General features: G+C 58.4%; 1 protein-coding gene across 1 annotated transcript; it reads right to left on the reverse strand.

Annotated features, from left to right (window-relative positions):
• Window positions 1–1840: 1840 nt before the first annotated feature.
• On the reverse strand, window positions 1841–20843 carry LOC126213379 (putative protein TPRXL; the record flags this gene model as incomplete). Its single annotated transcript, XM_049941085.1, has 6 exons — window positions 20828–20843; window positions 20628–20719; window positions 9850–9875; window positions 8999–9023; window positions 2776–3021; window positions 1841–1909 (listed from the first exon to the last, which is right to left on the reverse strand). Coding segments are annotated over exons 1-6 (474 nt in total), but the record flags the coding sequence as incomplete, so codon positions are not given.
• Between the last annotated feature and the right edge of the window lie 1366 nt (window positions 20844–22209).

The following is a 22209-nucleotide window of genomic DNA, read 5'->3' on the forward strand; positions in this document are numbered from 1 at the left end:
GCGGAGGAAGGCATCATAGAGACGGCGGGAATCATGGAGGAGGAGGACGGCCTGTGGGGGTAAGGTAGGACGGTGGGGTGGATGGCGACAGTAGGGACGTGGGCCTCCACGGCCTCAGACAAGGTCTGCTGGAGAAAGGAGGCGGCATGGGTGACATCATCGGGGTGGAGGTAGGTGAAAGGGTGGCTATCGACCCGGGCGGAGAGGGTATCCCGGTAGGCATTCCAGTTGGCATGGGAATAGTCATGGACGTACTTAGGGGGAGGGTCATGACGGGGGTCGGGGCGGGGCGACGACAGTCTGAAATGGTGAGGACAGGGAGATGGGCGCTACCAATAGGCTCAAAGACATCTACCGTTATGCGGCCAAGGAGGTTGGGGGAGGAGAGGATAACATCGGGAGTGGAGTCGGATTATGGGTGGGTGTGCTGGGGGATGGGAATGAGGTCGCCTTGAAGGGAGGAGAGGAACCGATGCCACCGCCGTAACTGGGCGGCGGAACGACTATGGATGTTGAGATTGGCGGCGATCACGTAGGAGGAGAAGGTACGGTCGACGTGGGAGAGGAAGTCGAAGGGAATAGGGGCGTTGGGCGGACATAGATGGTGGCGCAGGTAAGGCCGGGGAAGAAGAGACTAAGGCTCAGGTGTTTGGGGGGGTCGGGAAGGAGAGGTTGGAGCCGAACGGGGATCTGGCGATGGTGCCCAATGCCAACTCCGCCACGCGCAATTGGGAGGGGATTATCGGAGCGGTGGAGGAGGTAGGGCGAAGTGTGGACGCTGTGGTGGGGTTGGAGGAAGGTTTCATTAAGGAGAAAGGCGTCCACACGGTGGGTGGCAAGGGTGTGTAGGAAGAGGTTCTTGTTGGCGGGAAGGGAGCGGATGTTGTTGAAAAGGATATGGTGCTGCCGTGCCATGACAGGGATTTAAACGAGGGTGTCAAGACGGGAGAAGGTGAAATGGGGCCTGGTTGTTCGAGTAGGTGGCATACATTTTGAGGTGGAAAACGGAACGGGCGGCGAGGGAGATCTGTTGGAGGGTGTGTGGGCGCTGAAAAGGATGAACATTCTGCAGGACAATGGTGAGGAATCTGATGATGTCCTCAGCGGTAGGTGGTGGGCGAAGGGAGTTGCCGGGAGGGGTGGGGGCGTCCAGACGGCGGACAGGAACGTTGAGTTCAGGAGTGGTAGGAGGTGGTCGGGCCTTACACTTCTGGGAGTAGGTGGGATGAGGGAGGTTACAGGTATTACAGGAGGGGGGGGGACTGGAGAGGGGGCACTGCTGTAAAAAGTGGGCTTGCCTACAGTGCTGGCAGGTGGGGGCCTCGCGGCACTCAGATGTTGGGTGCGCATTATATCGCAAGCACCTTTGGCAGCGGAGGGATTGAGGAGGGGAACGGGAGGGGTCAACTTCATAACGCTGGTTAAAAAGGAGGGTACCCTCCTTCAGGAGATGGTCTATGGAGGGGGCGTGCTCAGAAAAACCTGCACAAGGCGGGTGGGGCCGGCAGCGTTATGGATGCGGCGAACTGCACGCACCTCCAGATGGGGATGGGCCTGAAGCTCCGCCAACACCTCCTCCTCCGTGATCACTGGACTGAGTCGAGTGATCACAGCGGTGAGGGTCGGCGGGCGATGCGGAGGTTGGGGTTGGCGGGAGGGAGGTGGCGAAGGAGCAGGGGTGAGAGAGGCATGAGGGCCAAAGTGGGTGACAGGGATGCGGGAAAGGAGGGCTGTGTGGAGGGTAGGGCTGGGGGAGGAGATGAGTACCGAATCACGGTGAGCAGTGAGAAGGGAGGTGGGGCACCAGGACAATTCTGGAGGAGGAGGAGGAGGAGGAGGAGGAGGAGGAGGAGGAGGAGGAGGAGGAGGAGGAGGAGGAGGAGGAGGAGGAGGAGGAGGAGGAGGAGGAGGAGCCTTTTTGGGAGCAGAGGAGGCAGGGGTGCCGCTGGGGTGCTTGACGGCGGTGGAGGAGGTGTGGGGGATGGGAACAACTGGAATGTGGTGGGGAGTGGAAGGTCCCGGGGCTGGAGTCGGCGCCGGAGACAGTGAGGGCGATGGCGAAGCCGAAGACGATGAAGGTGAAGGGGAGAATGGAGCGGGGGCAGTAGCCTGCCGGGCGACCACCCTGGCTGGGGCCGCAGAAACGGAAGGAGCAGAGGGAGGAGGGAGTGGAGGGAAGGGATCAGAAGAGGCGCAGGAGGGAGGAGCCGGGGATGGAGCGACAAATAGGGAGGGAGATGAGAGAGTGAGGAGTGGGGGGATGGACTGAGGGGGGGAATGAAGCGGCACACTAAGTGATAGTGGTGGCAGCAGCGGAGTGGGAGGTGTAGATAATGGCAGTGGTGGTGGTGGCTGTAGAAGAGGTGGTTGGGGTGGACATGACGATAAGAGGAAAAAAAAACAGTACTAGACAAAGGAGGAATGACGAAGAATGGGGCCGAAGCCCCAGTCTTCTGCGGCTGGGGGGGGGGGGGGGGACCCGGCCGGCCGGCCGGCCAGCCGGCCGTTGGGGACGCCTCTGCTGCTGCTGCTGCTGGCAGCAGCTAGGACCACCGCTGGCCGCTGGCTGCAACCGCTGGTGGCGGGACCGCTGCTGGACGCTGGGTGGTGGCCGCGGGCTGCTGGCTGGGGCCGGCGTAGGCGAGGACCGCAGCGTGCTGCTGGCGGGGACACTGCTGGCGGGGACGCTGCTGGCTGCTGGCGGGGACGCTGCTGGCTGCTGGCGGGGACGCTGCTGGCTGCTGGCGGGGACCGCTGCTGGCTGCTGGCGGGGACCGCTGCTGGCTGCTGGCGGGGACCGCTGCTGGCTGCTGGCGGGGACCGCTGCTGCTGGTTGCTGGCGGGGACCGCTGCTGCTGGTTGCTGGCGGGGACCGCTGCTGCTGGTTGCTGGCGGGGACCGCTGCTGCTGGTTGCTGGCGGGGACCGCTGCTGCTGGTTGCTGGCGGGGACCGCTGCTGCTGGTTGCTGGCGGGGACCGCTGCTGCTGGTTGCTGGCGGGGACCGCTGCTGCTGCTGGTTGCTGGCGGGGACCGCTGCTGCTGCTGGTTGCTGGCGGGGACCGCTGCTGCTGCTGGTTGCTGGCGGGGACCGCTGCTGCTGCTGGTTGCTGGCGGGGACCGCTGCTGCTGCTGGTTGCTGGCGGGGACCGCTGCTGCTGCTGGTTGCTGGCGGGGACCGCTGCTGCTGCTGGTTGCTGGCGGGGACCGCTGCTGCTGCTGGTTGCTGGCGGGGACCGCTGCTGCTGCTGGTTGCTGGCGGGGACCGCTGCTGCTGCTGGTTGCTGGCGGGGACCGCTGCTGCTGCTGGTTGCTGGCGGGGACCGCTGCTGCTGCTGGTTGCTGGCGGGGACCGCTGCTGCTGCTGGTTGCTGGCGGGGACCGCTGCTGCTGCTGGTTGCTGGCGGGGACCGCTGCTGCTGCTGGTTGCTGGCGGGGACCGCTGCTGCTGCTGGTTGCTGGCGGGGACCGCTGCTGCTGCTGGTTGCTGGCGGGGACCGCTGCTGCTGCTGGTTGCTGGCGGGGACCGCTGCTGCTGCTGGTTGCTGGCGGGGACCGCTGCTGCTGCTGGTTGCTGGCGGGGACCGCTGCTGCTGCTGGTTGCTGGCGGGGACCGCTGCTGCTGCTGGTTGCTGGCGGGGACCGCTGCTGCTGCTGGTTGCTGGCGGGGACCGCTGCTGCTGCTGGTTGCTGGCGGGGACCGCTGCTGCTGCTGGTTGCTGGCGGGGACCGCTGCTGCTGCTGGTTGCTGGCGGGGACCGCTGCTGCTGCTGGTTGCTGGCGGGGACCGCTGCTGCTGCTGGTTGCTGGCGGGGACCGCTGCTGCTGCTGGTTGCTGGCGGGGACCGCTGCTGCTGCTGGTTGCTGGCGGGGACCGCTGCTGCTGCTGGTTGCTGGCGGGGACCGCTGCTGCTGCTGGTTGCTGGCGGGGACCGCTGCTGCTGCTGGTTGCTGGCGGGGACCGCTGCTGCTGCTGGTTGCTGGCGGGGACCGCTGCTGCTGCTGGTTGCTGGCGGGGACCGCTGCTGCTGCTGGTTGCTGGCGGGGACCGCTGCTGCTGCTGGTTGCTGGCGGGGACCGCTGCTGCTGCTGGTTGCTGGCGGGGACCGCTGCTGCTGCTGGTTGCTGGCGGGGACCGCTGCTGCTGCTGGTTGCTGGCGGGGACCGCTGCTGCTGCTGGTTGCTGGCGGGGACCGCTGCTGCTGCTGGTTGCTGGCGGGGACCGCTGCTGCTGCTGGTTGCTGGCGGGGACCGCTGCTGCTGCTGGTTGCTGGCGGGGACCGCTGCTGCTGCTGGTTGCTGGCGGGGACCGCTGCTGCTGCTGGTTGCTGGCGGGGACCGCTGCTGCTGCTGGTTGCTGGCGGGGACCGCTGCTGCTGCTGGTTGCTGGCGGGGACCGCTGCTGCTGCTGGTTGCTGGCGGGGACCGCTGCTGCTGCTGGTTGCTGGCGGGGACCGCTGCTGCTGCTGGTTGCTGGCGGGGACCGCTGCTGCTGCTGGTTGCTGGCGGGGACCGCTGCTGCTGCTGGTTGCTGGCGGGGACCGCTGCTGCTGCTGGTTGCTGGCGGGGACCGCTGCTGCTGCTGGTTGCTGGCGGGGACCGCTGCTGCTGCTGGTTGCTGGCGGGGACCGCTGCTGCTGCTGGTTGCTGGCGGGGACCGCTGCTGCTGCTGGTTGCTGGCGGGGACCGCTGCTGCTGCTGGTTGCTGGCGGGGACCGCTGCTGCTGCTGGTTGCTGGCGGGGACCGCTGCTGCTGCTGGTTGCTGGCGGGGACCGCTGCTGCTGCTGGTTGCTGGCGGGGACCGCTGCTGCTGCTGGTTGCTGGCGGGGACCGCTGCTGCTGCTGGTTGCTGGCGGGGACCGCTGCTGCTGCTGGTTGCTGGCGGGGACCGCTGCTGCTGCTGGTTGCTGGCGGGGACCGCTGCTGCTGCTGGTTGCTGGCGGGGACCGCTGCTGCTGCTGGTTGCTGGCGGGGACCGCTGCTGCTGCTGGTTGCTGGCGGGGACCGCTGCTGCTGCTGGTTGCTGGCGGGGACCGCTGCTGCTGCTGGTTGCTGGCGGGGACCGCTGCTGCTGCTGGTTGCTGGCGGGGACCGCTGCTGCTGCTGGTTGCTGGCGGGGACCGCTGCTGCTGCTGGTTGCTGGCGGGGACCGCTGCTGCTGCTGGTTGCTGGCGGGGACCGCTGCTGCTGCTGGTTGCTGGCGGGGACCGCTGCTGCTGCTGGTTGCTGGCGGGGACCGCTGCTGCTGCTGGTTGCTGGCGGGGACCGCTGCTGCTGCTGGTTGCTGGCGGGGACCGCTGCTGCTGCTGGTTGCTGGCGGGGACCGCTGCTGCTGCTGGTTGCTGGCGGGGACCGCTGCTGCTGCTGGTTGCTGGCGGGGACCGCTGCTGCTGCTGGTTGCTGGCGGGGACCGCTGCTGCTGCTGGTTGCTGGCGGGGACCGCTGCTGCTGCTGGTTGCTGGCGGGGACCGCTGCTGCTGCTGGTTGCTGGCGGGGACCGCTGCTGCTGCTGGTTGCTGGCGGGGACCGCTGCTGCTGCTGGTTGCTGGCGGGGACCGCTGCTGCTGCTGGTTGCTGGCGGGGACCGCTGCTGCTGCTGGTTGCTGGCGGGGACCGCTGCTGCTGCTGGTTGCTGGCGGGGACCGCTGCTGCTGCTGGTTGCTGGCGGGGACCGCTGCTGCTGCTGGTTGCTGGCGGGGACCGCTGCTGCTGCTGGTTGCTGGCGGGGACCGCTGCTGCTGCTGGTTGCTGGCGGGGACCGCTGCTGCTGCTGGTTGCTGGCGGGGACCGCTGCTGCTGCTGGTTGCTGGCGGGGACCGCTGCTGCTGCTGGTTGCTGGCGGGGACCGCTGCTGCTGCTGGTTGCTGGCGGGGACCGCTGCTGCTGCTGGTTGCTGGCGGGGACCGCTGCTGCTGCTGGTTGCTGGCGGGGACCGCTGCTGCTGCTGGTTGCTGGCGGGGACCGCTGCTGCTGCTGGTTGCTGGCGGGGACCGCTGCTGCTGCTGGTTGCTGGCGGGGACCGCTGCTGCTGCTGCTGCTGCTGCTGGTTGCTGGCGGGGACCGCTGCTGCTGCTGCTGCTGCTGGTTGCTGGCGGGGACCGCTGCTGCTGCTGCTGCTGCTGGTTGCTGGCGGGGACCGCTGCTGCTGCTGCTGCTGCTGCTGCTGGTTGCTGGCGGGGACCGCTGCTGCTGCTGCTGCTGCTGCTGCTGCTGGTTGCTGGCGGGGACCGCTGCTGCTGCTGCTGCTGCTGCTGCTGCTGGTTGCTGGCGGGGACCGCTGCTGCTGCTGCTGCTGCTGCTGCTGCTGCTGGTTGCTGGCGGGGACCGCTGCTGCTGCTGCTGCTGCTGCTGCTGCTGCTGGTTGCTGGCGGGGACCGCTGCTGCTGCTGCTGCTGCTGCTGCTGCTGCTGCTGGTTGCTGGCGGGGACCGCTGCTGCTGCTGCTGCTGCTGCTGCTGCTGCTGGTTGCTGGCGGGGACCGCTGCTGCTGCTGCTGCTGCTGCTGCTGCTGCTGGTTGCTGGCGGGGACCGCTGCTGCTGCTGCTGCTGCTGCTGCTGCTGCTGGTTGCTGGCGGGGACCGCTGCTGCTGCTGCTGCTGCTGCTGCTGCTGCTGGTTGCTGGCGGGGACCGCTGCTGCTGCTGCTGCTGCTGCTGCTGCTGCTGGTTGCTGGCGGGGACCGCTGCTGCTGCTGCTGCTGCTGCTGCTGCTGCTGGTTGCTGGCGGGGACCGCTGCTGCTGCTGCTGCTGCTGCTGCTGGTTGCTGGCGGGGACCGCTGCTGCTGCTGCTGCTGCTGGTTGCTGGCGGGGACCGCTGCTGCTGCTGCTGCTGCTGGTTGCTGGCGGGGACCGCTGCTGCTGCTGCTGCTGCTGGTTGCTGGCGGGGACCGCTGCTGCTGCTGCTGCTGCTGGTTGCTGGCGGGGACCGCTGCTGCTGCTGCTGCTGCTGGTTGCTGGCGGGGACCGCTGCTGCTGCTGCTGCTGCTGGTTGCTGGCGGGGACCGCTGCTGCTGCTGCTGCTGCTGGTTGCTGGCGGGGACCGCTGCTGCTGCTGCTGCTGCTGGTTGCTGGCGGGGACCGCTGCTGCTGCTGCTGCTGCTGCTGCTGGTTGCTGGCGGGGACCGCTGCTGCTGCTGCTGCTGCTGCTGCTGGTTGCTGGCGGGGACCGCTGCTGCTGCTGCTGCTGCTGGTTGCTGGCGGGGACCGCTGCTGCTGCTGCTGCTGCTGCTGGTTGCTGGCGGGGACCGCTGCTGCTGCTGCTGCTGGTTGCTGGCGGGGACCGCTGCTGCTGCTGCTGCTGCTGGTTGCTGGCGGGGACCGCTGCTGCTGCTGCTGCTGCTGGTTGCTGGCGGGGACCGCTGCTGCTGCTGCTGCTGCTGGTTGCTGGCGGGGACCGCTGCTGCTGCTGCTGCTGCTGCTGGTTGCTGGCGGGGACCGCTGCTGCTGCTGCTGCTGCTGCTGGTTGCTGGCGGGGACCGCTGCTGCTGCTGCTGCTGCTGCTGGTTGCTGGCGGGGACCGCTGCTGCTGCTGCTGCTGCTGCTGGTTGCTGGCGGGGACCGCTGCTGCTGCTGCTGCTGCTGCTGGTTGCTGGCGGGGACCGCTGCTGCTGCTGCTGCTGCTGCTGGTTGCTGGCGGGGACCGCTGCTGCTGCTGCTGCTGCTGCTGGTTGCTGGCGGGGACCGCTGCTGCTGCTGCTGCTGCTGCTGGTTGCTGGCGGGGACCGCTGCTGCTGCTGCTGCTGCTGCTGGTTGCTGGCGGGGACCGCTGCTGCTGCTGCTGCTGCTGCTGCTGCTGGTTGCTGGCGGGGACCGCTGCTGCTGCTGCTGCTGCTGCTGGTTGCTGGCGGGGACCGCTGCTGCTGCTGCTGCTGCTGCTGGTTGCTGGCGGGGACCGCTGCTGCTGCTGCTGCTGCTGGTTGCTGGCGGGGACCGCTGCTGCTGCTGCTGCTGCTGGTTGCTGGCGGGGACCGCTGCTGCTGCTGCTGCTGCTGGTTGCTGGCGGGGACCGCTGCTGCTGCTGCTGCTGCTGGTTGCTGGCGGGGACCGCTGCTGCTGCTGCTGCTGCTGGTTGCTGGCGGGGACCGCTGCTGCTGCTGCTGCTGCTGGTTGCTGGCGGGGACCGCTGCTGCTGCTGCTGCTGCTGGTTGCTGGCGGGGACCGCTGCTGCTGCTGCTGCTGCTGGTTGCTGGCGGGGACCGCTGCTGCTGCTGCTGCTGCTGCTGGTTGCTGGCGGGGACCGCTGCTGCTGCTGCTGCTGCTGCTGGTTGCTGGCGGGGACCGCTGCTGCTGCTGCTGCTGCTGCTGGTTGCTGGCGGGGACCGCTGCTGCTGCTGCTGCTGCTGCTGGTTGCTGGCGGGGACCGCTGCTGCTGCTGCTGCTGCTGCTGGTTGCTGGCGGGGACCGCTGCTGCTGCTGCTGCTGCTGGTTGCTGGCGGGGACCGCTGCTGCTGCTGCTGCTGCTGGTTGCTGGCGGGGACCGCTGCTGCTGCTGCTGCTGCTGGTTGCTGGCGGGGACCGCTGCTGCTGCTGCTGCTGCTGGTTGCTGGCGGGGACCGCTGCTGCTGCTGCTGCTGCTGGTTGCTGGCGGGGACCGCTGCTGCTGCTGCTGCTGCTGGTTGCTGGCGGGGACCGCTGCTGCTGCTGCTGCTGCTGCTGGTTGCTGGCGGGGACCGCTGCTGCTGCTGCTGCTGCTGCTGGTTGCTGGCGGGGACCGCTGCTGCTGCTGCTGCTGCTGCTGCTGGTTGCTGGCGGGGACCGCTGCTGCTGCTGCTGCTGCTGCTGCTGGTTGCTGGCGGGGACCGCTGCTGCTGCTGCTGCTGCTGCTGCTGGTTGCTGGCGGGGACCGCTGCTGCTGCTGCTGCTGCTGCTGCTGCTGCTGGTTGCTGGCGGGGACCGCTGCTGCTGCTGCTGCTGCTGCTGCTGCTGCTGGTTGCTGGCGGGGACCGCTGCTGCTGCTGCTGCTGCTGCTGCTGCTGCTGGTTGCTGGCGGGGACCGCTGCTGCTGCTGCTGCTGCTGCTGCTGGTTGCTGGCGGGGACCGCTGCTGCTGCTGCTGCTGCTGCTGCTGGTTGCTGGCGGGGACCGCTGCTGCTGCTGCTGCTGCTGCTGCTGGTTGCTGGCGGGGACCGCTGCTGCTGCTGCTGCTGCTGCTGGTTGCTGGCGGGGACCGCTGCTGCTGCTGCTGCTGCTGCTGGTTGCTGGCGGGGACCGCTGCTGCTGCTGCTGCTGCTGCTGGTTGCTGGCGGGGACCGCTGCTGCTGCTGCTGCTGCTGCTGGTTGCTGGCGGGGACCGCTGCTGCTGCTGCTGCTGCTGCTGGTTGCTGGCGGGGACCGCTGCTGCTGCTGCTGCTGCTGCTGGTTGCTGGCGGGGACCGCTGCTGCTGCTGCTGCTGCTGCTGCTGGTTGCTGGCGGGGACCGCTGCTGCTGCTGCTGCTGCTGCTGCTGGTTGCTGGCGGGGACCGCTGCTGCTGCTGCTGCTGCTGCTGCTGGTTGCTGGCGGGGACCGCTGCTGCTGCTGCTGCTGCTGCTGCTGGTTGCTGGCGGGGACCGCTGCTGCTGCTGCTGCTGCTGCTGCTGGTTGCTGGCGGGGACCGCTGCTGCTGCTGCTGCTGCTGCTGGTTGCTGGCGGGGACCGCTGCTGCTGCTGCTGCTGCTGCTGGTTGCTGGCGGGGACCGCTGCTGCTGCTGCTGCTGCTGCTGCTGCTGGTTGCTGGCGGGGACCGCTGCTGCTGCTGCTGCTGCTGCTGGTTGCTGGCGGGGACCGCTGCTGCTGCTGCTGCTGCTGCTGCTGGTTGCTGGCGGGGACCGCTGCTGCTGCTGCTGCTGCTGCTGCTGCTGGTTGCTGGCGGGGACCGCTGCTGCTGCTGCTGCTGCTGCTGCTGCTGGTTGCTGGCGGGGACCGCTGCTGCTGCTGCTGCTGCTGCTGCTGCTGGTTGCTGGCGGGGACCGCTGCTGCTGCTGCTGCTGCTGCTGCTGCTGGTTGCTGGCGGGGACCGCTGCTGCTGCTGCTGCTGCTGCTGCTGCTGGTTGCTGGCGGGGACCGCTGCTGCTGCTGCTGCTGCTGCTGCTGCTGGTTGCTGGCGGGGACCGCTGCTGCTGCTGCTGCTGCTGCTGCTGCTGCTGGTTGCTGGCGGGGACCGCTGCTGCTGCTGCTGCTGCTGCTGCTGCTGCTGCTGGTTGCTGGCGGGGACCGCTGCTGCTGCTGCTGCTGCTGCTGCTGCTGCTGGTTGCTGGCGGGGACCGCTGCTGCTGCTGCTGCTGCTGCTGCTGCTGCTGGTTGCTGGCGGGGACCGCTGCTGCTGCTGCTGCTGCTGCTGCTGCTGCTGGTTGCTGGCGGGGACCGCTGCTGCTGCTGCTGCTGCTGCTGCTGCTGCTGGTTGCTGGCGGGGACCGCTGCTGCTGCTGCTGCTGCTGCTGCTGCTGCTGCTGGTTGCTGGCGGGGACCGCTGCTGCTGCTGCTGCTGCTGCTGCTGCTGCTGGTTGCTGGCGGGGACCGCTGCTGCTGCTGCTGCTGCTGCTGCTGCTGCTGGTTGCTGGCGGGGACCGCTGCTGCTGCTGCTGCTGCTGCTGCTGCTGCTGGTTGCTGGCGGGGACCGCTGCTGCTGCTGCTGCTGCTGCTGCTGCTGCTGCTGGTTGCTGGCGGGGACCGCTGCTGCTGCTGCTGCTGCTGCTGCTGCTGCTGGTTGCTGGCGGGGACCGCTGCTGCTGCTGCTGCTGCTGCTGCTGCTGCTGGTTGCTGGCGGGGACCGCTGCTGCTGCTGCTGCTGCTGCTGCTGCTGCTGCTGGTTGCTGGCGGGGACCGCTGCTGCTGCTGCTGCTGCTGCTGCTGCTGCTGCTGGTTGCTGGCGGGGACCGCTGCTGCTGCTGCTGCTGCTGCTGCTGCTGCTGCTGGTTGCTGGCGGGGACCGCTGCTGCTGCTGCTGCTGCTGCTGCTGCTGCTGCTGGTTGCTGGCGGGGACCGCTGCTGCTGCTGCTGCTGCTGCTGCTGCTGCTGCTGGTTGCTGGCGGGGACCGCTGCTGCTGCTGCTGCTGCTGCTGCTGCTGCTGCTGGTTGCTGGCGGGGACCGCTGCTGCTGCTGCTGCTGCTGCTGCTGCTGCTGCTGGTTGCTGGCGGGGACCGCTGCTGCTGCTGCTGCTGCTGCTGCTGCTGCTGCTGGTTGCTGGCGGGGACCGCTGCTGCTGCTGCTGCTGCTGCTGCTGCTGCTGCTGGTTGCTGGCGGGGACCGCTGCTGCTGCTGCTGCTGCTGCTGCTGCTGCTGCTGGTTGCTGGCGGGGACCGCTGCTGCTGCTGCTGCTGCTGCTGCTGCTGCTGCTGGTTGCTGGCGGGGACCGCTGCTGCTGCTGCTGCTGCTGCTGCTGCTGCTGCTGGTTGCTGGCGGGGACCGCTGCTGCTGCTGCTGCTGCTGCTGCTGCTGCTGCTGGTTGCTGGCGGGGACCGCTGCTGCTGCTGCTGCTGCTGCTGCTGCTGCTGCTGGTTGCTGGCGGGGACCGCTGCTGCTGCTGCTGCTGCTGCTGCTGCTGCTGCTGGTTGCTGGCGGGGACCGCTGCTGCTGCTGCTGCTGCTGCTGCTGCTGCTGCTGGTTGCTGGCGGGGACCGCTGCTGCTGCTGCTGCTGCTGCTGCTGCTGCTGCTGGTTGCTGGCGGGGACCGCTGCTGCTGCTGCTGCTGCTGCTGCTGCTGCTGCTGGTTGCTGGCGGGGACCGCTGCTGCTGCTGCTGCTGCTGCTGCTGCTGCTGCTGGTTGCTGGCGGGGACCGCTGCTGCTGCTGCTGCTGCTGCTGCTGCTGCTGCTGGTTGCTGGCGGGGACCGCTGCTGCTGCTGCTGCTGCTGCTGCTGCTGCTGGTTGCTGGCGGGGACCGCTGCTGCTGCTGCTGCTGCTGCTGCTGCTGCTGGTTGCTGGCGGGGACCGCTGCTGCTGCTGCTGCTGCTGCTGCTGCTGGTTGCTGGCGGGGACCGCTGCTGCTGCTGCTGCTGCTGCTGCTGCTGGTTGCTGGCGGGGACCGCTGCTGCTGCTGCTGCTGCTGCTGCTGCTGGTTGCTGGCGGGGACCGCTGCTGCTGCTGCTGCTGCTGCTGCTGCTGGTTGCTGGCGGGGACCGCTGCTGCTGCTGCTGCTGCTGCTGCTGCTGGTTGCTGGCGGGGACCGCTGCTGCTGCTGCTGCTGCTGCTGCTGCTGCTGGTTGCTGGCGGGGACCGCTGCTGCTGCTGCTGCTGCTGCTGCTGCTGCTGGTTGCTGGCGGGGACCGCTGCTGCTGCTGCTGCTGCTGCTGCTGCTGGTTGCTGGCGGGGACCGCTGCTGCTGCTGCTGCTGCTGCTGCTGCTGCTGGTTGCTGGCGGGGACCGCTGCTGCTGCTGCTGCTGCTGCTGCTGCTGCTGGTTGCTGGCGGGGACCGCTGCTGCTGCTGCTGCTGCTGCTGCTGCTGCTGGTTGCTGGCGGGGACCGCTGCTGCTGCTGCTGCTGCTGCTGCTGCTGCTGGTTGCTGGCGGGGACCGCTGCTGCTGCTGCTGCTGCTGCTGCTGCTGCTGGTTGCTGGCGGGGACCGCTGCTGCTGCTGCTGCTGCTGCTGCTGCTGCTGGTTGCTGGCGGGGACCGCTGCTGCTGCTGCTGCTGCTGCTGCTGCTGCTGGTTGCTGGCGGGGACCGCTGCTGCTGCTGCTGCTGCTGCTGCTGCTGCTGGTTGCTGGCGGGGACCGCTGCTGCTGCTGCTGCTGCTGCTGCTGCTGCTGGTTGCTGGCGGGGACCGCTGCTGCTGCTGCTGCTGCTGCTGCTGCTGCTGCTGGTTGCTGGCGGGGACCGCTGCTGCTGCTGCTGCTGCTGCTGCTGCTGCTGCTGCTGGTTGCTGGCGGGGACCGCTGCTGCTGCTGCTGCTGCTGCTGCTGCTGCTGCTGCTGGTTGCTGGCGGGGACCGCTGCTGCTGCTGCTGCTGCTGGTTGCTGGCGGGGACCGCTGCTGCTGCTGCTGCTGCTGCTGCTGCTGCTGCTGGTTGCTGGCGGGGACCGCTGCTGCTGCTGCTGCTGCTGCTGCTGCTGCTGCTGGTTGCTGGCGGGGACCGCTGCTGCTGCTGCTGCTGCTGCTGCTGCTGCTGGTTGCTGGCGGGGACCGCTGCTGCTGCTGCTGCTGCTGCTGCTGCTGCTGGTTGCTGGCGGGGACCGCTGCTGCTGCTGCTGCTGCTGCTGCTGCTGCTGGTTGCTGGCGGGGACCGCTGCTGCTGCTGCTGCTGCTGCTGCTGCTGCTGGTTGCTGGCGGGGACCGCTGCTGCTGCTGCTGCTGCTGCTGCTGCTGCTGGTTGCTGGCGGGGACCGCTGCTGCTGCTGCTGCTGCTGCTGCTGCTGCTGGTTGCTGGCGGGGACCGCTGCTGCTGCTGCTGCTGCTGCTGCTGCTGCTGGTTGCTGGCGGGGACCGCTGCTGCTGCTGCTGCTGCTGCTGCTGCTGCTGGTTGCTGGCGGGGACCGCTGCTGCTGCTGCTGCTGCTGCTGCTGCTGCTGCTGCTGCTGCTGCTGGTTGCTGGCGGGGACCGCTGCTGCTGCTGCTGCTGCTGCTGCTGCTGCTGCTGGTTGCTGGCGGGGACCGCTGCTGCTGCTGCTGCTGCTGCTGCTGCTGCTGGTTGCTGGCGGGGACCGCTGCTGCTGCTGCTGCTGCTGCTGCTGCTGCTGCTGCTGGTTGCTGGCGGGGACCGCTGCTGCTGCTGCTGCTGCTGCTGCTGCTGCTGGTTGCTGGCGGGGACCGCTGCTGCTGCTGCTGCTGCTGCTGCTGCTGCTGGTTGCTGGCGGGGACCGCTGCTGCTGCTGCTGCTGCTGCTGCTGCTGCTGCTGCTGGTTGCTGGCGGGGACCGCTGCTGCTGCTGCTGCTGCTGCTGCTGCTGCTGCTGCTGGTTGCTGGCGGGGACCGCTGCTGCTGCTGCTGCTGCTGCTGCTGCTGCTGCTGCTGGTTGCTGGCGGGGACCGCTGCTGCTGCTGCTGCTGCTGCTGCTGCTGCTGGTTGCCGGCGGGGACCGCTGCTGCTGCTGCTGCTGCTGCTGCTGGTTGCCGGCGGGGACCGCTGCTGCTGCTGCTGCTGCTGCTGCTGGTTGCCGGCGGGGACCGCTGCTGCTGCTGCTGCTGCTGCTGCTGGTTGCCGGCGGGGACCGCTGCTGCTGCTGCTGCTGCTGCTGCTGGTTGCCGGCGGGGACCGCTGCTGCTGCTGCTGCTGCTGCTGCTGGTTGCCGGCGGGGACCGCTGCTGCTGCTGCTGCTGCTGGTTGCCGGCGGGGACCGCTGCTGCTGCTGGTTGCCGGCGGGGACCGCTGCTGCTGCTGCTGGTTGCCGGCGGGGACCGCTGCTGCTGCTGCTGCTGCTGGTTGCCGGCGGGGACCGCTGCTGCTGCTGCTGCTGCTGGTTGCCGGCGGGGACCGCTGCTGCTGCTGCTGCTGGCTGCCGGCGGGGACCGCTGCTGCTGCTGCTGCTGGCTGGCTGGCTGCCGGCGGGGACCGCTGCTGCTGCTGCTGCTGCTGCTGCTGCTGCTGGCTGGCTGGCTGCCGGCGGGGACCGCTGCTGCTGCTGCTGGCTGGCACCTGCAACACCTAACACTTCGATCGGTACCAGAAGAGCACAAATCGAAGGGCGGTATTTGACTGAATTACCGCCGAAGATGTTCTGCTCCTAAAACGATACATCATTTATACACATATAGTTTGCAAGTGAATCCTGACGATACAGTTTAGTAACATGATGGTATATATCTCTCAGGATCCTTAGGACACCTAAAAAGAGACAGCTGTGGTGTCTTCCTGTTGTTGCTGCAATTTATTGCGCTACAAACGCTCCCGATAGTATAAACCATTGTATAAATCAAAATAATCAATCACTATTCGCTTTCACGATCGCGCCGAACTCACATTTCAACCTACCAGCCGCTTGGGGGCGCTGCTGGCGCTGTAGGCAACAAAATCGAGGCGAAGTGTCGCGACTGTTATGTTAGACTGACTGTACTGAGTGGGAAGCACTGATCTGCACATGGACATAACATCGTCGTAATTTTCCTTTGTTACAGGCAGGACGAGCATGTACAAACCGTTTGACAGTGAGCGCTTGTTGATTTTCCTTGTTTTCTTGTTAGAGTTATGAGTCTAAACTTTGGGGAAAAGTTTTCTTTCAATCGCTTAACAAATGGACGCTGTTTTATGACATTCCCATCCGAAGAGGGAAGGAAGATTAGATTTAACGTTCAATCGACACCAAGCTTATTGGAGACAGTGCAAAGCTCGGACTGTGTTAAGGATGGGGTAGGAAATCGGCCGTGCCGTTTCAAATGAAACATCCCAACTTTTGCTTGGAGCGATTTAGACAAGTCACGGAAAACCCAAAACTCTATGGTCAGATACTGGTTTACAACATAGTTCTCCCAATTGCGAGTCCAGTATATTAACCACTGCACCACCTCATTCGGTCTTACCCATCTAACTGGTTTCCTGATCACATCTCCTTTCGTACTTGTTGTTGTATCTTCAGTCCTGAGACTGGTTTGATGCAGCTCTCCATGCTACTCTATCCTGTGCAAGCTCCTTCATCTCCCAGTACCTACTGCAGCCTACATCGTTCTGAATCTGCTTAGTGTATTCATCTCTTGGTCTCCCTCTACGATTTTTACCCTCCACACTGCCCTCCAGTACTAAATTGGCGATCCCCTGATGCCTCAAAACATGTCCTACCAACCGATCCCTTCTTCTGGTCAGGTTGTGCCACAAACTCCTCTTCTCTCCAATTCTATTCAATACCTCCTCTTAAGTTATGTGATCTACCCATCTAATCTTCAGCATTCTTCTGAAGCACCACATTTCGAAAGCTTCTATTCTCTTCCTGTCCAAACTGTATCGAGTGTAGCCGTGTATGGAAATGAAACATGGACGATAAACAAATACTTTCAGAAATGACTTCCTTAAATCTATACTCGATGTTAACAAATTTCTCTTCTTCAGAAATGCCTTCCTTGCCATTGCCAGTCTACATTTTATATCCTCTCTGCTTCGAACATCAGTTATTTTGCTCCCCAAATAGCAAAACTCCATTACTACTTTGTGTCTCATTTCCTAATCTAATTCCCTCAGCATCACCCGACTTAATTCGACTACATTCCATTATCCTCGTTTTGCTTTTGTTGATGTTCGTCTTATACCCTCCTTTCAAGACACTGTCCATTCCGTTCAACTGCTCTTCCAAATCCTTTGCTGTCTCTGACAGAATTACAATGTCATCGACGAACCTCAAAGTTTTTATTTCTTCTCCATGGATTTTAATTCCTACTCCGAACTTTTCTTTTGTTTCCTTTACTGCTTGCTCAATATACAGATTGAATAGCATCATAACAAATCACATAATACTCTCAACTGACAAACTTCTCATGGGTTGTTTCACGAGCGATATAAGGTTTGTCACCCCCTTCTTCTCGCACATTCAGCAATAGCATTCCAGTCAGCAGCCCGTCCACTTTTACCAACTTTTTTAAAATTCTGTAGTGACTGCCAAATGCAATGAGATACATTCCATTTCACTGAGATGAATAAACATGAATTTTAAATCAATGGATTCTAGGCTAGATCTTCCAGTGTTTGATTAATTCTAGGTTAGATCTTCCAGTGTTTGATTAATTATAGGTTAGATATTTCCTGAATAGCGGACGAGCATATCAGCAAATTTGTTGGGATTCTGTCTTCCACAACAATCGCTAAAATGAGCTTTACCATTGCAGGTAGAGACTTCAACATCCATACAAATAGCAACATCCATACAAATAGCTTGCTATCTCATATCTTCCTCGTTTTCCCTGTATTTCCAAACACATGAAACACTCTTCTTGTTTTGATTTTATGTCATTGCCTGAAAAATTAAAAAAAATTCAGTCGCTGCTTATAAAACAAACCATCGTTAATGGGATCAGTTGCTGTCAACAAAACTTGCTGGAAACAGAAGTTTCAGCTTACAGATGTCCTATATAAGTTTTGGGCTCACTCCATCTCTTGTTTCTTCTCCTAGCGAGCACTGTCTGTTTTTAAACGTTGAGCATTATAATTAGGTGTCAGTGCTCCTTTATTGACCCCAGTGGTACTCTAGGCAATGTAGAGACGTCACTGATCTTTTTCGGGATGATGAAAACAGAGACTATAATCCTCTGAAACTGTCTTTCTGTAAATGTGCTCTGTATGCACAGATTTGTACAAGTGTGATGTTTTAGTGACAATCTAAGGTATTTTATTATTTTTCCATTGTGAAAGTAGTAAGACTGAGCCACTGAAAAACTTTCAGTTTGATTCCTCACACCATCCCAAATTTCTGGTCAATTAAATTTCCGTAGATGATGGTTCTTCTGCCTTCTTCACTTGTGGTAACAGCGATGAAGAAAAGAGCAGTCGAAAACACAACACCTTAGCAGATTCCAAGTTTATTCAGAAACATGGTCTTGCGGTCTTGAATTCATTCTGTTCTTCATAGGAAGTATAACATAACAGTGAAGTTCCTTTTTGAGTTCACTCATGTGCCAACTTTTTTTAAAGCTCTTGCTTGAATTATTGCAAATAGTCTCTTTTTTTATACATCTCTAATTTGTAATATCTTTAAAAATGTTCAGCCTTTCTTCATGGACATTCTTCTAATGACATTTACTTCTGCAGTTGTCTCAACATGGATTTTTCATGTAAGCTCCTGGAACATGGAGTTCCCTGAATGAAATGTAGGATTCTTTGCACTGGTATCTCATTTTGAAAACATTTATATCCCTGAGTTATCAATGTTTTTATATTTTTTATGGCGTTGCTTGTCCTCTAAAGTGTTTCTCCTATGTCTCTAAATTCTGTTCTTTAAAGGGGTGCACATCAGTAATGTCACATTCATTGGCTGTCTACAATCGCTCTGAACTTTGTTACCATCAGTTGGTTTTAATTGCTTCAAATTAACATTTGCTCATTTTTGTGGCTCTTCATCTGATTCATGACCAGATATTAGTTGATATTCCAAAGTAGAAGGGGAGATATCTGATGGCGAATATGAATCATGATTGTTGTCACTGGCAAGGAAATTATAGGGAAAGTGACTGATATGAGTGGTTTCTCACACAGGAAACATGAAGAACCAAGAGTACTTACAGAAGAACAGAAACATATTCTAGTATATTGTGCATTCTATACTTCAAACTTTCCTTACTCTTCAGCTTGACAAAATTTTTAAAAAAATGTTAGCACTCTGCATCCATAGAAAATGAAGGAAACAGAAAAGAGAAATAGTGTTGAAATTTGATTTCAAAGCTATAGTATTTCAGAAGAATGTTGTTATACATACAACCAAGAGACTGCAAATTCTATAGAACAAATTCCATAATATTTTCCCTCTGGAACTCATAACTAACAAATTAGTACTACAAGAGAGCTCTGAAACCAAACAAACACCCACGATTTTTTCACTCTTTATGACATAAACAGGACAAAACCATAAGGAATGGGGAAAAATACTCACCAAATTTTGTTGCCAATATAAACAGACAACAAATATTTCCCTGTATGAAGTTCAGGTATTACAGTTGTGTAGTTCAAGATATCTGCCTCTGGCATTACAGTTATCATATCATTCAGAGTTCTTATTAAGGAACACCTGGGCAATTCAAGATAGCTATTTGTAGCAGAGAAATGCTCACTGATATATTTGCATATTTGTTGAAGTGAGTATTGTGATCTAACAGTAAATCCTGAGAGATACACCTCCTTCTGCTATAACTAGGTAATAATGATGACTCAAATGTGAAAAAGATCGAGTAACCTAGTTATTGTACTAATGTGAGGATATTTTTAGCAGTTGTAGAGATAGGTTGAAATACTATGAATAACTGTAAAGCAACTGAAGACACAATGACTACACTAGTAAGAATAACCTTATTCAAAGCAGCCATCAATATTTCAAAATGTCAATAGAAAAAATATTACAAAAAATACTAAGTTACAAAATATATTATGAGCAAAATAGAGGCCATAGCCTTGTAATAGTTTAATGTGTATTAAGGTATAATATCTCAGCTTAACATTTTATCTGGAAGCATCTATAAGATTTTAAAGAAATTCAAGTAAAGCAAGCTTGATCCCATTTTAGGAATGTTATCCTCATTCAAAAAATCTTTCACCCAGAATTTAAATGTATATCAACTTGAAACAAAATGCAGATTTCGAGAATTTTCGGAAGTTGCAAATGCTATGCTTAGGATATTTCGTAGTAAATCGTCGTTTGTGTTAATATGAACAGTTTTTCGTTCTGGTGGGATTTGATGTCAGTTCAAATTAAGCTTTAAGCATCTGAAAGCACTAATAAATTTTATGTTGCCACTTCATTCTAACATTTGTGACCGAAAAACTAAAATTAATTTATTATGCTGGAGTTAAGAAATCTTAAAATACTAATAGATATTTCCATTACTGCACAACTATGTGCCTGTACTCACTGTTTTCTAAAATTATTGGCACTCCTTGGTAAGGAAAGTAATTGCTGAAGTATAGAATCAGATTCCTTTCACAAAGTTAAAGTATATTTTGCCACTTAACAAAAATTTTGTTTACATTCCATACTTGCAAAATGATTGCTCAGAGAACATGTTAAAAGAATGTCTATTCATTAACTAATTAGTATCAAAACCCAATAATAGAAAGTTGCAACATCAGCTACATTTATACTGACTTACCTAATTTCCTTTTCTTGTCAAGGCTATAGGTTTCCTTCTTCTGTAGTGTTTAAAAAAGTACTCATGTTCAAGCGCAGTGCAAAATAGATACCACAATCTACTCATACTAGGCTCAGTATAGTTTACATATAAAATGAAGTTTCATTTTTTTGAAAGCTGTATGTGCCAATTATGCACCAAATTGAAGTTGACTGTAGTCTCTACTAAATTAGTGGCAAAAGTTACCTGCTGATACTAGACACAATAAAACAAAAATCACTGTTTAGATGGCATATGTCTGTTTTTTGTTGCATGACAGCAGACAGGCAAATATATATTAATTAAAACACTGGATGAAAGTGCAGTTACAAAGCCGGTTGTCAACTGCAAATCTAGAAGCTCATTCGGAATTTTCTATGGCCCCTAAAGAAAGTTAGATGGTATTTTATTCTCTTAGGTTACAATTTAATCACTTAGTCAGTTTTTGGCCAAATCGGAAATAAGACACGCAGGTAGATTACTGCAATGTGAAACATATATCTCGGGCTACAGCACACATCAGTTTTTTATTTCAGTCGTACTTCTGTCTCGAGCTTCATTGGCTTTGTAGCTCACCATGTCACATTCCAATGTTTCAAGGTCTTGCAGTACTAGTACTCTGCAGATCAGTCTGTCAGCACACCTACATTTTCTTCCATTCACATTTGCTGTCTTCGCCAACTCACGGTAAAGTGATCAAACTCCAGCCCTAACCTAGGCCACAGGCTTCATTACAGGTCATTGTGGCACTACATCTAGTTTTTTCCATTCATCAAACAACTAAGAAAATCAGTAACCCACCCTAAAATTCATAATAACCAGAAACGTATAAGTTATTTTGGCACTCTGCATATTAAAACAATCAATTCATTTCACCTGCTGAAAGTAATAATTATGTTAGGCGATTCTTATTGGCTTCCATATACTGGCATCCAGTTGCCTGTGACTAGTATCAATAAATTTCCATCAGCACACAATCCAAGAGCTACCAACCCCGTATGTGAACTCCAGCCAGATTCTGTAATGAAATATTAATCTTAATCACATGTTACACATAAAGTGCATCTTAGGTAATGGTAACAAATGATTAAACTCACCAGACTGTTATGACATGTGATTTACTTACTGTTACCACGTATCATTCTTCATACTTGTAGATATTTTAACCATAATGAACATCCCACACTTAAAAATGCTAAACAAAAACCAAAATTTGTTCACATCCTGCAGATATGCATCCATCAGTAACATGTACCAACAAGAGCTGATAGTTTGCTGCACACACAACAGAGATGCAACGTGCCCAACAAATACTGGATGTCAACCTCCAGACACATCTAGTATCACAAGTCGCCCCACCCTCTTCTGTTGCATCTCAAATCTTCAAAAAGTATGGGAATTTGTGGTCGACTTGATGACCTATGCTTTTGCAAACAGTTGTCAGGGACTGTGTAACATGAAGGGTGTCCTCAGTAGAGTATGTTGGTGTAGGTGTTGCTGCCATCTGTGGTTCGATGAAATTGCTCATCCCTTTTTGTAACGAACGAGATTGGTGCTAAATTTGTACTTGGTCATTATGTAACAGGTAAGCTGTTTTTACCCTTTCAAGTGACGCTGTTTTTGGGCTATCGTTTTATACTGCATACAGTTAATGCAGACAACAAGCCCACCACTTTTGATTTTACATAGCCTAAGGAAACCTTTCCCTGACGTGGTTTTGTCAGTTAGAATTATTAGTCAATTTTCCACAGATGTGAGACATGTTAAAGGGACTGAAAAGATGGTGGCCAACTATTTTCCGAGGTCAATGAAATGTGTTATTCCATTGATTGGCCAAATACGTGTCAGAATAAGCAGCCAACATGCAGACAGATGAGCTTATGTGAGTGGAGACATGTCAGTTCTGCTGAGAAGAGCTGTATTTTAAGGGAATAAAAACCTTCATTGTGGTTTAGTACATCTCAACTACCTCCCACACCTTATCATGTCTGCTGCTGTTTTTCGCATGCAAGTGTTTATAAAGGTGTACAAGAACAGTCACTCTCGAGCTAATACCACAATTAAACTTGTCAAGGACAGCTACATTTGGCCAAGTACTAGGAAAGGCTGTTGATCATGCAAAAGATAATTTGTTTCACTTCAGACAGCAAAAGCTACCACCATGTACACTGGCCAATATGTCGTTTTTCTGATTCCACACTGTCTTTTTTCCTATGTACGCATTGAATTTATATGACTACTGCCTCCAGCAGAAGGGCTCTGGTAAGTTCTCAAGGAAACTGAGAGACACCTGTTGGGCTGATATGACTCCAATTATGTACATTTCTGTAGAAAAACCAGCCGAGACTTTTCTTTCTACATGACCCACTTGGTTTGACTGCCTGGTACACATTACAATGGGCCACAGACAACAGTTCATGTCACTATCATTCCACAAAATGGATAAGTTGTGAGGTTTCCAACACCATCACCCCACTTTTTATGAAAATCTTGTACAACACTGTAGCA

This window comes from Schistocerca nitens, chromosome 11 (assembly GCF_023898315.1).
Source record: "Schistocerca nitens isolate TAMUIC-IGC-003100 chromosome 11, iqSchNite1.1, whole genome shotgun sequence".
In the NCBI taxonomy this organism is placed as follows: domain Eukaryota; kingdom Metazoa; phylum Arthropoda; class Insecta; order Orthoptera; family Acrididae; genus Schistocerca; species Schistocerca nitens.